Source organism: Amphibalanus amphitrite, unplaced genomic scaffold (assembly GCF_019059575.1).
Source record: "Amphibalanus amphitrite isolate SeventyFive unplaced genomic scaffold, NRLGWU_Aamphi_draft 000472F_arrow, whole genome shotgun sequence".
NCBI lineage: Eukaryota > Metazoa > Arthropoda > Thecostraca > Balanomorpha > Balanidae > Amphibalanus > Amphibalanus amphitrite.
Window position 1 is genome coordinate 177,197 of NW_024881966.1, and position 13,681 is coordinate 190,877.

At 46.6% G+C, this 13,681-nt stretch overlaps 1 protein-coding gene across 4 annotated transcripts in view; it reads left to right on the plus strand.

The window, feature by feature from the left end:
* The window catches only part of LOC122392160 (nucleolar protein dao-5-like), a 179,300-nt gene that overhangs the window by 161,475 nt on the left and 4,144 nt on the right, over positions 1–13,681 (plus strand). For 2 of the 4 annotated variants that reach the window (XM_043386739.1, XM_043386740.1), the window contains 2 exons: positions 3,777–3,920; positions 4,937–5,213. In XM_043386739.1, coding sequence (XP_043242674.1) covers positions 3,777–3,920; positions 4,937–5,213 — 421 coding nt within the window. Of the gene's footprint in view, positions 1–3,776; positions 3,921–4,936; positions 5,214–5,753; positions 5,995–8,469; positions 9,135–10,323; positions 10,429–11,150; positions 11,271–11,497; positions 12,680–13,103; positions 13,406–13,681 lie in introns of those variants that run through there. The other 2 variants (XM_043386737.1, XM_043386738.1) reach the window with 2 other exon arrangements.

Below are 13,681 nucleotides of genomic sequence, written 5' to 3' on the forward strand. Positions count from 1 at the left end.
CCCGTAGGGCTACCGGCGGACCCTACCACCCGTAGGGGGGCCGTTTCGGCCCCCCCTAAGATCTCGGAAATTTACCGGCCGATTTTCAAAATTCAAACGGCGTTCGATAGCCCCACCCGGGAACTACCTTGTGACCAAATTTCATTGACCTAGGTCAAACCGATAACGTCACAGGTCAGGTCAAAGGTCGGATTTTCACCGTTTACAGGCATTTCAAGGAATGTGTTGTGAAATCGAGTAAATTGGTAAGTTGTTGAAAACCATCGATGGTACATTGTTCGTCGAACACATACTTCGCTATCTGAGGTCACTGATACCAGGTCAGGTCACAGAGGTCAGGTCACTGGGGGTCACCTGGGGTCACAATATGAAAGTGTCGTGTGATACATGTTTTATGGTCCATTTTACATGACAAATGCGATGATGTGGGTCAGGCAGCTTTTGGGGCCAGCTTAGTTCACGTTTTGGTGAAGGTCAGGTCAAGGTCAGGTCATATTAGGTCAAATTTCAAAGTTGATATTTTTGCATAAAATAGGTATCGATTCGATGCAGCTCGTCACGGGGAGTCTAATGTTGGTCTTTGTTTTGCCCTCCGTGGTCTAGAATTGACAATATTGAGTTTGAAAATTTGACGTCATCATTTTTGAACAGTTTTTTTCGCTATAACTTGGCCAAAAAACGAGCTATCGATCTAAAACTTGGTATGTAGATAGAAGACGGTACGTACTATCACATATATTCCGGTTTTTTGATACTTAAAAAAACTTTTTGATTTTTTGGCTAATATATCCAAAAAAATGCATTTTTGATTTTTGGGGGTCAACACTCAAAAATTTCAAAAATCCGAGATAGCAGTTTTGTAGCCCTGTCAATTCTACACCTTTTATGTCTTGATCATTTTTCTGATCTTCAAAGCTGTAGGCATGACAGCTCTTCTCGCGAAGGTCTTTTTTCGGTCGAAAATGGCAGAACATGACGTCATTCTGACGTCATTTGTGGCCAACCTATCAAAGCCTCTGGAAAAATGTTTGGTCCCAATGTGTAAACTTGATGCCCGGAGGGGTCCTGAAAGTTTGGTGGCGATATCTCCAGCCGTTTAGGAGATATTGAGGGAAAAGGACAGGGGGCGTTTCGGCCCCCCCCCTTACGGGGCGCGGGTAGTGCAGGGGGCATCTTCCCCAACGCCAGGGGGCGTCTCTCCCACCCTGTGGGGTAAGATGCCCCCTTTCACTTCTTCAGGAAAATGCTTAATAGCATAAAAGCTATCATATTTCAGGCACGAAAGTGTGTTATTTTTTGGATAAAAATGATGTCGGCTTCCGTTGAAACTCCAATTTTTTGCTTTCCGATCGTCATTTTGGAATAATTACGGAGCGAGCGAAGCGAGCGTAGTCTTTCCTTAGATTAACGGAAATTTCTTAGTATGAGCGGCCGGCCGGCCGGCCGGCCGGCCTTGCGGACGCTTTTGCGAGGCTTATATCTCAGCAACCACTTGACCGATTTACACGGGGTAATTTTTGTAGGGTAGCTTCATTCCTTCTACCAAGTATTGGACTATTCCCGATGCATGTGGGTGACCCCTTATGCACGTGCCACGCGCAAAACGAAGAGGTGTCAGTTTTGTAATTGTTGCAATATCTCGGTAACTACTTGGCCGATTGCGCTGAAAGTTGGCATGTAGGTAGGCACCCACTAGGCGCTGCATATCCATGTGCCAGAGTTGGGGTGCTGCTGCACGTGCGCACGTGCAGGGGTCGTTTCCAGATCTCGAGAACGGCTGGACCGATGGCGCTCAAATTTGGTACACGGTTAGGGACCAGTTAGTAGGGTGTCGTGCACAAGTCAGTTGGGACTTATTTTGCACGTGCGCACGTGCAGGGTGCCGCTTCCAGATCTCGAGAACGGCTGGGCCGATTGTGCTTAAATTTGGCACATCGCTAGAGACCGGTTAGTAGGGTGCCGTGCACAAGTCATTGGAGGTACCCCCTCAAAATTTCGCACGTGCAAGGCTCACCCTCTCGCTCGCTCCGTTAGACGGTCCCAAAAGGCGCTATACTGGTATATGAGATTGTAAAACCCTGGGCATCTTACCCCACTCTCCCCTACCTATCACTCCTGACTTGGGAGGAGGGGGCAGATAGCTGCAGATGCAGATAATTATTTTGCATATCCTTCCATCATATGCCCATTGCATGTAATATCAATGTAATACTACAGGCATACAAAGTAACAGATCACATCCCCTCACATGGATCACTTAGACGGCATTATAGCGAAATCGCTTCACAATCCGCCTGTATTGTGTCAGAACTTATACTTCAGATGAATTTCTTCAAATCATGTTGTTGAAGTCAGTGCTATGCTCTCCACGTAATTAATCATTATGTAATGTCTTTGCATTAACCCTCGCCCCGCTTGGGGGGGGGGGCAATACGCCCCCCCCCTGTGGTTTTTCCTGAATAGCAAGAAAACGGCAGTGCGCAGCGCCGCCAAATTTTGGGTACCTTCCCGGGCATCGATTTGACACCTTCACACAAAATTTCAAGTCACAGGTCACCCTGGTTCAGGAGTTACTGAGGTCAAACTGAGGTCATGTTCGAGCAAAAATGAGCAAAAAACATGACATCTTGAAACGCTCACCAAATCTACAGTTAACAGGTAATTTTAAAGTTTTTTATGTGGTCGTGTAGAGAAAAGATGGCGCTACAAAACTGCTATCTCGGATTTTCAAACTTTTGGGATTTTGACCCCCAAAAATAAAATAATGATTTTTTTTTTAAAACTCAAAAAATTCCAAAACTTTTTTTGAATTTCGAAAAAACGGAATATATATGATAGCCCTACCCTCTTCTATCTACATACTAAATTATGGATCGATATCACTTTTTTGGCCAAGTTATAGCGAAAAAATGTTCAAAATTGATGACGTCACATTTTCAATCTCAATTTTTAGCAATTCTAGACCATGTAGCGAAAAACAAAGACCAATATCAGACTCCCCGTGTCGAGCTGCATCGAATCGATACCCATTTTAAGCAAAAATATCAAGTTTGAAATTTTACCTTATTTGACCTGACCTTGACCTGACCTTCACCAGAACATAACCTAAACTGGCCCTAAAGGTTGCCTGACCCACATAATCGCATTTGTCATGTAAAATGGACCATAAAACATGCATCACATGATATTTTCATATTGTGACCCTCAGTGACCTGACCTCTGTGACCTGACCTGGTATCAGTGAACTCAAATAACAACATAAGTGTTTAACGAACAATTCCCTATCGATGATTTTCAATGATATGCATTCAACTCGATTTTACAACACATTTCTTGAAATGCCTGCAAACGATGAAAATTCGACCTTTGACCTGACCTGTGACGTCATCGGTTTGACCGAGGTCAATGAAATTAGGTCACAAGGTAGTTCCCCGTTGGGGCTATCCAACGCCGTTTGCTGCTTGTCGCTATGTTGCATGGTTCTCGAGATCTTGGGGGGGGGCAAATTGCCCCCCCCCCCAGCGGGGCGCGTTGCTCGGCAGACCCCAGCGGGGCGCCGGTTAATGTTATGGTGTATACTGTATATTAGATAATAACCATGTACGCATGAGCACAGGCACATAACTGTAAAATTGCCCAGTAGTGAGAAGTCGGCTGTGTCGGTGTCAGTGTCGGCTGTGTCCGTGTTTGACCACATAGTGTCAGCGGCCTCCCGACCCGGCGGCATGGCAGTTCCGTCCGACTGCAGTCAGCTGACACAGCTCTCACTCCGACAGGACCGGGGGAGACGGGGGAGCCGGTGAGACTGGTCCGACAGCTCGAACATGGGCTGGAGGTCGTCATGCAACAGGCGGGAGATGACGTCATCAACCAGCTGGCCAAGGAGCTGGGACCACGGATTACCTCGCTGGCCATGTTCAGTGAGTGGCGGTGGTTCGGACAGGTTATCGGTATGAGTGGCTAGGTATAGTGATGATACCGAGTAGCTGTGCATGGTAACACCGTCCCAGCACAGGTGAACCGGGAACATATGCATGGGACAGGTCATGGGGGTACGTCAGAGTGGTGTGATGATAACGGTTTATGTGATGAGTTCATTAGTGGTTATTTCAATATGTCTTTCATGCACAATGCTGTTTGATATTAGTTATGTCGATTACTGCTATATTTCTGAAAAGTCATACGTGAGCAGTAGGTAGTAGCCGAGCAGGTTATCGATATGAATGGTCAGATATAGTGATGAACACAGAGTACCTAGTAATGGTGCACGGTTACACCGTACCAGTAGAGGAGAACCATTGACTATGGACAGTATTAGCAATGACGTCACAAACGTGTATATGTTTGTAAGTGTGTATGTGTGGTATGTTGGGTCGGACTGACTATGTTAGGTAGAGATATCAATTGGATACCAACCTTTTGGTATACCGATACCAAACCGATACCAACTTGGTAATTGGTATTTGAAGGCTAGTGGATTTGGTATTTTGTTGGTATTATGAACCCTCACTAATGTAAAACAGGCTGAGAATTTGGTATATAGTTGGTATTTTCCTCATATTCCCAAGTCGGTTTGGTTTCGGTATTTTTCCATGGATATTGTTGGTATTTGGTTTGGTATCGGTATCTCGATTTTTCGTAATTGACATCACTAATGTTGGGTGACTGACGACAGGTATGTCGACGGGTATGATACCACTCGTGCCGAGTGTGTGCGGAGTGGTGTGATGACATGACATGGACACGTATAAAAGTGATAAACATCACAATTACTCATCAGCTATGTGAATAGGTATATCGTTTCACTTGCAATGCTATTGACTGTGCTGATAACGTATTTTGCTATAAGCGCAGATGATTTCAGTATGCATAATGTCTGTCATTTCCCACACCATTCACCTACCAATACCATGTCTGTATGTGACTGTGCCCCCAGACCGCCCGCGTGTCACTGCTGGGGCCCTACAGAGGCTGCTGAGCAGCCTCTCCCAGCAGCCGGAACTTGGGGCTGTTGGGGCTGTTGCGGCTGCTCACCAGCCGCTGGGCTGGCGCGGCCTCATCGGCCTGGAAGACGTCACACTTGGCCGCTCTCCATCCGGCGCCTTCACTGACGCCTCACTGGCCGCCCTCCACGGCTGCTCCCAGCTGCGTGTACTGCAGCTGGGGGACAGCGTGTACCAATGCACGGATATACCGGTCTCAGCGGTCAGCAGGTCAGTCAGCTGTACACACAGACCAGACCCAGACACAGACCAGACACAGAGCAGACCCAGACACAGACCAGACACAGAGCAGACCCAGACCAGACCAGACCAGACCAGACCAGACCCAGACCAGACCCAGACCAGACCCAGACCAGACCCAGACCAGACCCAGACCCACACCAGGCCAGACCAGGCCAGACCCAGATCAGACCAATTGAGCTGTAATCGCCACGCACTTTGAGAATGTGGATCGCTCATGATTATTCAATGCAATACAATACAATACAATACAATACAATACAATACAATACAAACAAAAACAAGCATGTATACTATACTATTGTATGTATACTATTGTATAGTCTGTATGTAAGGTCTGTGTATTGTGGGTATAACCAAAGCATTTTTGTATAAATGTATATGTTACGGGCAAAGTGCGAAGTTGGGCAATTCGCGAATTGCCTAGGCCATTCGCGAACTGCCGGCAATTCGCGAATGGCCTAGGCATTTTGCACATTGCCGGCAATTCGCGAATGGCCTAGGCAATTCGCGAATTGCCTGGTGGTGATAGAACATTTTTGAAACGAAAATTCGTAATAGCGCTGCTGAAATGAACATTTCTTCACGTCTACGGTGCCGGTTTTGGTGCCGGTAATAGCTTTGGAGAAAAAGTTGCATCTCTACAAGTGGCACCACCTGACCCGACCTCGGTCGGATTTGTCGGCTGGCCGCTCACTCTGTTTTGTGCTGGATCGCAGGAGGGTCGCTGGTCGCTGTGTGCAGAGGTCAGGTAAGTGGTCCAACGACTGTCTGTGTGGATGTGTTCGTGCAGGGTTGTTTAACCCTCTGCCTGTAGGGGTTACTCATATTACTCATTTATATTGTAGGTTATTTTTAAATGAAGTTACTCCTTTATATTGTAATTGTGTTCATACTTATACCAGTAAGACGTCATGGATGGCGAGGAACGAGCGAGGTGAATTTAACATGCAAACCATATGGCAAAATTTATATTCCCCACGTGCGCATTAGTGGTGAGGCACCTCTTTCGTGACAATTGGAAGTCACTGAGACGGTGGGTTTCTAACCACATACCAAATTTGAGCCCGATCGGTCAAGCCGTTACCGAGTTACAGACGCCAAAAGCGTAGGAACCATGGGTGCAGTGGGTGCAGCTGCACCCACAATAATTTGGCAGTGGGTGCAGGCAATGTATTCTGCACCCACAATAATCTGGAACAAAAGCCCCTTTTCGCGTCAACACTAACTCCCAATAATCCCATGAGTACCACGAAACTACATAGGATATTTTGCCCTCTGCAAGATGGTCTTCAAAGCTTACACATATATCCGCTCAGGTGGAAGAAGCCATAGCACATGTGATATAACACATACCTTATGATGACCCACTCCAGATGGTTTTAGCCCGTTATTTTAACCAACGCCCCGTTGGAGGTCCAGGATTTCCACACTCGGCAGCAGCTGGGATATTTCGTCACCCGCCACTTGCTGGGGAGGGGGGGGGTAAACGTCCCCAGTCGACAACTCGAGAACCAATAGCCGCAGCGACAAGGGCGAGGCGGCAAACGAAAACTCGTGACAAGACGCTTCCGTTGATGTGAACTTTGACCTCTAGCGCCTAAACGGTTGACCTGAGGTCAAATCTGACGACTTACTTCAGATAGCCCAATTCATTGCGCATCTTACCTTTTTTGCAGATCAAAGCTATCTGTCTTAGTTTGGGCGCGAGACCGGCTAAAGCAAAGCGCTGCACGTTTGACCAAAAAGTGCGAAAATTTTGCATTGATGACGTCATTTGACCTTGAAGATGTTGACCTAGGATCACCAAATTTGCACCACAAAGAGTTCTTATGCGGGCCTACCCACCCCCCAAGTTTCGTGTTTCTAGCATTTCTGGGAGCCGAGATAGCAGGGGGGCAGAATATGCCCCCCCTCGAGGGCGCGTAATTCTCAGACCCTCTCCAGGGGACGTGTTAATGACCTCTGGTGACCTGACCTCTGACCTGAACAAAAAAGTGACCGAAGTGATTTCTTCCTTATTTTTGACGCTCTTCGAACGCCGCCTTTCCGGTATCGCTACGTGGCCCAGGAGCCGAGTTAGAAGGGGGGGGGGGGGTGTTCAAACACTCCCCCAGCAGGGCGTGGAAATCCAGGACCCCCAGCGGGGCGCGGGTTAAAGATCGTGTTGCATATCAGCCGATCTGTATATCGTCTAGCCGAACAAAACTAAGGTGTTTTAAACTTTACTCTATCATGCCTCTCCCAAAAGTTATTTACGAAAAAGTTAGATACAATTCCCCACCAAAGATGACCTCAGCTGCTAAAAGAGGTGTCACACGTGCCATTTTTCGGTTCTGTTGTGTGTCGTGCTAACTTAGGTATAATTTGGTGTTTGAAATTATTGAGAATGACGTTCGTTCAAAAGAGACACCTTTTAATTTTCTTCCATTGACCTACAAGAGAGGATGCAAAATTGACCTGTCCTTAGGTCATCTGGTCACCGATTTTTGCCGCTTTTTTTGTAAAAAAAAAGCGGCGTGAAGCTCACCGTTTTCGTTTGTTTGTTTGTTTCTTATTGATATTCAGGGGAAAATAGGGTGCGGGTTAAAAATGGTAAAGTCGGTATATCACATCCAATTGCCGCTTCCTACCCCCCCCCCCGCTCAACCAGCTATGGCTAGACTCCTGCAATCTGCACCTATGCGCCCACAATGTTCTAGCCGTTTCTACGCCCATGACAGACGCTGCAGTTATTGAAAATCGAAGGTGGAGTGCGCACGTGCGCGCGCGCGGCACAATCTCCCTTCTCACTCTTGTGGAGGGTTAGGCCTATGAGTACCTAGTAGCATGCCAAATTTCAACACTATCGGCGCAGACGTTCCAAGGCTGTAGCATTGTATTTTTTTCGACACCCCTCACTCTGCACGTGCCACGTGCTAAATTTGGTACCCACATGGTTCGGGGTATGCTCCATTCGTGGCAAAGGGATGTAGCTCCCCATCAATGAAAGCCACTTGTCAATCAGACATGTGGTTGCAAAGTTATAAGCTGTCAATTAGCGTCGTTTGGCCGGGTCGGGCTGCTAATACTTACATTTTTCCACTAAACCACAAAGGACTCGCTCGCACTTCGCGCTCGCTCGTAATTATCATTCTTTGTATATTATATAATATTTATCAATATTTTTTAAATTCATAAAGTCAATTTGTTATTGTAATCTTGCATACATCTCTATCTTTCGCAGGTAGACCGTTCGTCGTTTCTGCAAAGATGTCTCAAAAAGAACAGTTCTATAAACTGGTTCACGAAACCAAAATATCTTCAAACTCTGCTTTGATTACCGATGAAAAGTACGAGATTATAAAGGAAGAACTGCAGGGAATCAGCAAAGGCGCAAAACCGTCGGGCACCGCGAAACGCTATCGCATCTGGCAGAAGTACAGGCTAGTCAAGTTCGGATCAATTGAAAAGGTTGTAGATAAGAAAAGTGCAAAAGAAATCGTGCGGGAATCAGATTTGTTTGATGTGATTAATGAACTCCATTCTTTGGCTGGGCATTGCGGAAGAGACAAGACGCTTATGGAAGTTCAAAAGCACTATGCAAGCGTCAGCAGAAAAGTCGTCTGGGCATTCCTCTCAACTTGCCAAACGTGCGAGCAGAAAAAGCCTAGGCCTGGCCAGAAGGTAGTGACTAAGCCTATTCTCAGCAACGACATGAACTCCAGAGCCCAGGTTGATCTAATAGACTGGACGAGTGAAAGCTCAAAGGGATTCAGATACATTTTAACATATCAAGACCACCTAACCAAGTTTGTCGTTTTGCGGCCCTTAAAATCAAAAAGGGCGGAAGAGGTGGTATTTCATCTCATCGACATATTCTGCCTGTTTGGGGCTCCAAACATCTTGCAGGTAAAGTAGCTTTGTCATATTGTATTTTTTTACCGATATATAGGTGAAAGCAATCATGAACGTTCTCTGTTTTTATTTTTTCTCTGTTTTTAAGTGCAAAAACAGTTTATCTCACCCTCATTGAATGTTAAGGGAATTTCATCATTAAGACCCTACATTTTGTCTATGGTCTGCATCTGTACTATATTATCATGTATTACCGGTTGTTTTAATATATTCCATCTCATCAGCAGCAGCAGCCAGCAAGCGCTTATTCGTAAAATATGTACGGCTCTCCAAGATATTAGGGTGGGGTTGGCCGCTTCAGTCTTTAGAAAATTACTTGGATATGAGCGAACATGCACTGGTCGTTCTTTTGCGCATTATAGCAGATGCTGGAGTTGATATAACTGACTTGATTAGAAGAAAACCAGAGACATACATAGTTTCAGATTAACCCTCGCACTTGTAGGGGGGTCGGATGACCCCCCCCCCATGGTTTTTCGCGAATAACTCGCGTAAAACGCGGCGGATCGCCGCGAAACTTACAGTACCCTCGCGTTGATCAATCTGACACGTACTGTGGAAATTTCAAGTCGATGTCATGTCAGGTCATCAAGTCATGACGTCATATGTCAGGTCATGTTTGGACGAAATCGGCAGGTTTTGCGATCTGTCGCACGATGGTGCGCGTTCTTGCTTCCCAGCGCATGAGTATGCATTCTATGAGAGTTTATTGGTGTTTATGGATGTCTAGACATCGCATACAGTTGACTCAAGGTCAAGGTCACGCAAGGTCACGCTTGTTAGGAGCATCTTCTAGGTCAATTTAGTCGCTTCAATTAGCTGTTTTTTTTTTGCGAGTTTGAGCGTCAGGATGATTGCTTAGAGGTGAATGGATGTCAGATTCGAGCTCAGCGCCTATGAATACACTATAGTTGACCCGCCATGTGTCAAGGTCATCCGTGGTCATCCGAGGTCATCTGAGGTCACTGACCTAGGATTACCTTTGATGACCTTTTCACCTAAGGTCAAGATTAGGGTAATTTGAACTGTTCTAAGTCACTTTTACAATGATTCGCTCGTGATTCATGAAGGTAACTGCACAACCACTGTGTGAAACATCGCAATAAAAACATGAAAGTAGTTCAGATAAAGGCTAAGATTGCGTTAAAAATTCGTTAAAACAGAAAACCTAAATGTGTTTCAGAGCGACAACGGACGCGAGTTTCGCAACAAAGTAATAAAGCAGTGCACAGCCATGTGGCCATCGCTCCAGCTCGTTCGTGGACGACCTCGCCATTCGCAGTCCCAGGTGAGCGATTGATAGGTATAAGCCAGATTGGCTATTCACCAATATACGAATTTAGATTTGGTATAGAATTAGCTTGTTGTTCCTACATGGATTTTTGAAGTCTTTAAAATAGATATTCATATTGAATTGATCGTGTGCATGTTTGTGCTGGGGTTTATGGACGGACGCTAAAGCGCAAATAGGCTATCAAGCGCCCTTATTTGATTGCTCAAAAAGTGACTATTCAATATCAATGCCTGCGCAAATAAATAGAAGTGGAAAGAACATGAATAAATAAATCGAGAGTTAAAAGAGGTCAATGCAAACTGTACCATGTAATATTCGCCGCCATGTGCATGCTTGACTTTCTCATGTACGGATATAGTAATATTTATTTCCGCCCGGGGCTGGGAAAATGCATTTTATTTACCAAGGTTTTTTTGCGGAAGTACCGAGTGCCGGCAGGCACGAGGTCTGTAGCAAAAAATTCGAGGTGAATAAATTAAGCATTTTCCCAGCCCAAAGGGTGGGAAGATAGTTACTACATGCCGTTAATTGCTACTTTCATCTTGAATATTCTCTTAAAAATTGTCTGGGAAAATCAAAATGACCGTGGTCAAGAACCTTTTCCCAAATACCTTAAACATTAGCCGTGAGCGGTCCGGAAGCTTTTCCCAAAATCACGTGCTAATGTTAAAGGGATATCTCGGCATGTGGTAAATTGACACATTTAATGTTTCCAGGGATCTGTCGAAAGGGCGAATCGGCTGGTTCAGGAAAAGCTTCGGTGCTGGCTTGCCGATAACCCGGAAAGTAATTGGCCCGAGGGACTACGCTTTGTTCAGTGGATGATAAACACGCAGGTATATAGCCTTCATCTGTATTAGTTACAAAAAATATCATTTGAAATTTTCCTCATTCGTTTAAAACATATGTTTTGAAGAAAAAAAATATTTCCAATCATTAGCTGTAATTTAAGTCAAAGCGGGAGAAGTGTAAAGTATTAGCTGGTTACGCTTAACTGCACAGTCTCGTATTTTTGTGTGAACATTCTGTTGTTAATATCTTGAATATGTTCTGACTGTTTCAGAAGAACGACGGGATTGGAACTGCTCCCTACAAAGCGATGTTCGGTGTTGAGCCCCACATGGGCCTGAGGGACACGCAGCTCAGAGGAGCGCCCGCCAGACTGTTGAGGACTGAGCAGGAGCTGGCGGATATGCTGGGACTGGTGGCTGATGGAAGTCGCCAGACGGCCACAGATGCAGGACTGGACAGTCAATCGGGCAGCAGCAGCAGCAGCGACTGGCAGCCGGCTGGCCGCGCCCATGCAGGGAGGAGAAGGAGCGGTCGTGCTGTAGTATGCAGCAGCAGCAGCAGCAGCAGCAGCAGCGACGAGGAGCCAGCTAGCTGCACTCCAGGGAGGAGCGGTCCCACAGTGGCGGTAGCCGGCAGCAGCAGCAGCGACGAGGAGCCAGCTAGCTGCACTCCAGGGAGGAGCGGTCCCACAGTGGCGGTAGCCGGCAGCAGCAGCAGCGACGAGGAGCCAGCTAGCTGCACTCCAGGGAGGAGCGGTCCCACAGTGGCGGTAGCCGGCAGCAGCAGCAGCGACGAGGAGCCAGCTAGCTGCACTCCAGGGAGGAGCGGTCCCACAGTGGCGGTAGCCGGCAGCAGCAGCAGCGACGAGGAGCCAGCTAGCTGCACTCCAGGGAGGAGCGGTCCCACAGTGGCGGTAGCCGGCAGCAGCAGCAGCGACGAGGAGCCAGCTAGCTGCACTCCAGGGAGGAGCGGTCCCACAGTGGCGGTAGCCGGCAGCAGCAGCAGCGACGAGGAGCCAGCTAGCTGCACTCCAGGGAGGAGCGGTCCCACAGTGGCGGTAGCCGGCAGCAGCAGCAGCGACGAGGAGCCAGCTAGCTGCACTCCAGGGAGGAGCGGTCCCACAGTGGCGGTAGCCGGCAGCAACAAGGGCATGCAGCAGTCACCGGTAGCTGCACAGCCTGTTAAGCGAACACTAAGAAGCAGGCGCTGCACTCACTGTTATGGGCCGGCACCTGCATCTGACGGCTTTTGCGATCTGTGTTCTCGTGCTAAGAGGGCACTTGAAGAGCGGGAGATCGCCTCGGCATCTCAGAAAAAACAGGCGAATCTCATGCTGGCTCGGACGAGGAAGGCGAAGAAGATTCTATCTGTGGGTCAAAATGTACGCATTGGCATTCCCGACGTGGACAGGGCGAGGACGCAACAGAAAAATGTTATCGGAGTGATATTGGAGGTGAGTCTGGAGTAATTTTCTTTTTGCAGCTGCTTGTACTATTGGTTGCTCTTTCTCGCCACGCTTTCTATTGCTATATTTTCAATTTTTTATTTCGATAACTTTTTACTGTGAATTAAGTATATAATATGATTTTCAATCAATATGAATATTGTTCTCAATGTTGAAACGATTTAATATCTGTAAAAATAGTTGCTTAGTTATTTTTCATCATGATTTCAAGTGTATAAGGCGCTGAAAGGACATTGTCGGTTCAATTAGATTTGATGTCAACAACAAAACGTTTTTAACACAGATCGAAACTGTAGGTGTCTGGCACTGGTCGCAATAATTATAAATCATATCAATATTATCTGCAGTAAATTAATTGCTGATGCTGTAAAAACTTTGTATCGCTCGTTGACATAGATGACCGTGTTCGCAGTGTGTCGGCGAGTCACAGTATATAATTGGCACGACGAAGGGGAAGCTGTCCGGCGTCTACGGCCCAGAAGCAGTACAACCGTGTGCCGGGCACTTCATCTCCTCCTCCGACGTCCCCGACATCTCGATCACACTTAGAGAATGTGCTCGCCTGGTCTCAGGGGGGAAGGGTCAGGGGATGTTTTCCTGCAAGTGCAGGAGGGGTGTATGTAAAGGCCGATGCAAGTGCATCAAGGCGGGCGTTACTTGTATCAGTCGCTGCCATAAAGGCGCTCACTGCAATAATAAATAGTAAGAAAGTCAGACTGTTGTTTGTGATTTGGCATGGTTTTGTTTTTGACGGAAATTATCGAATAGTTTAAAGACCACGTGCTACGGAACTTGATAACTGCGTACACAACCTCTCTTAACCTAAACACTTTCGCGTTATACAGATACCTCATATGATTAAACTTTTGATCCAATAAAATTCAAATGAGTCATAAAAATGTATCTTCGATCGCATTTATTTGCCACCCCGCGCGCCCCACAAAGGACAATCATTTTCGCACGTCTGCACACCTATTTAAATTAGGATAC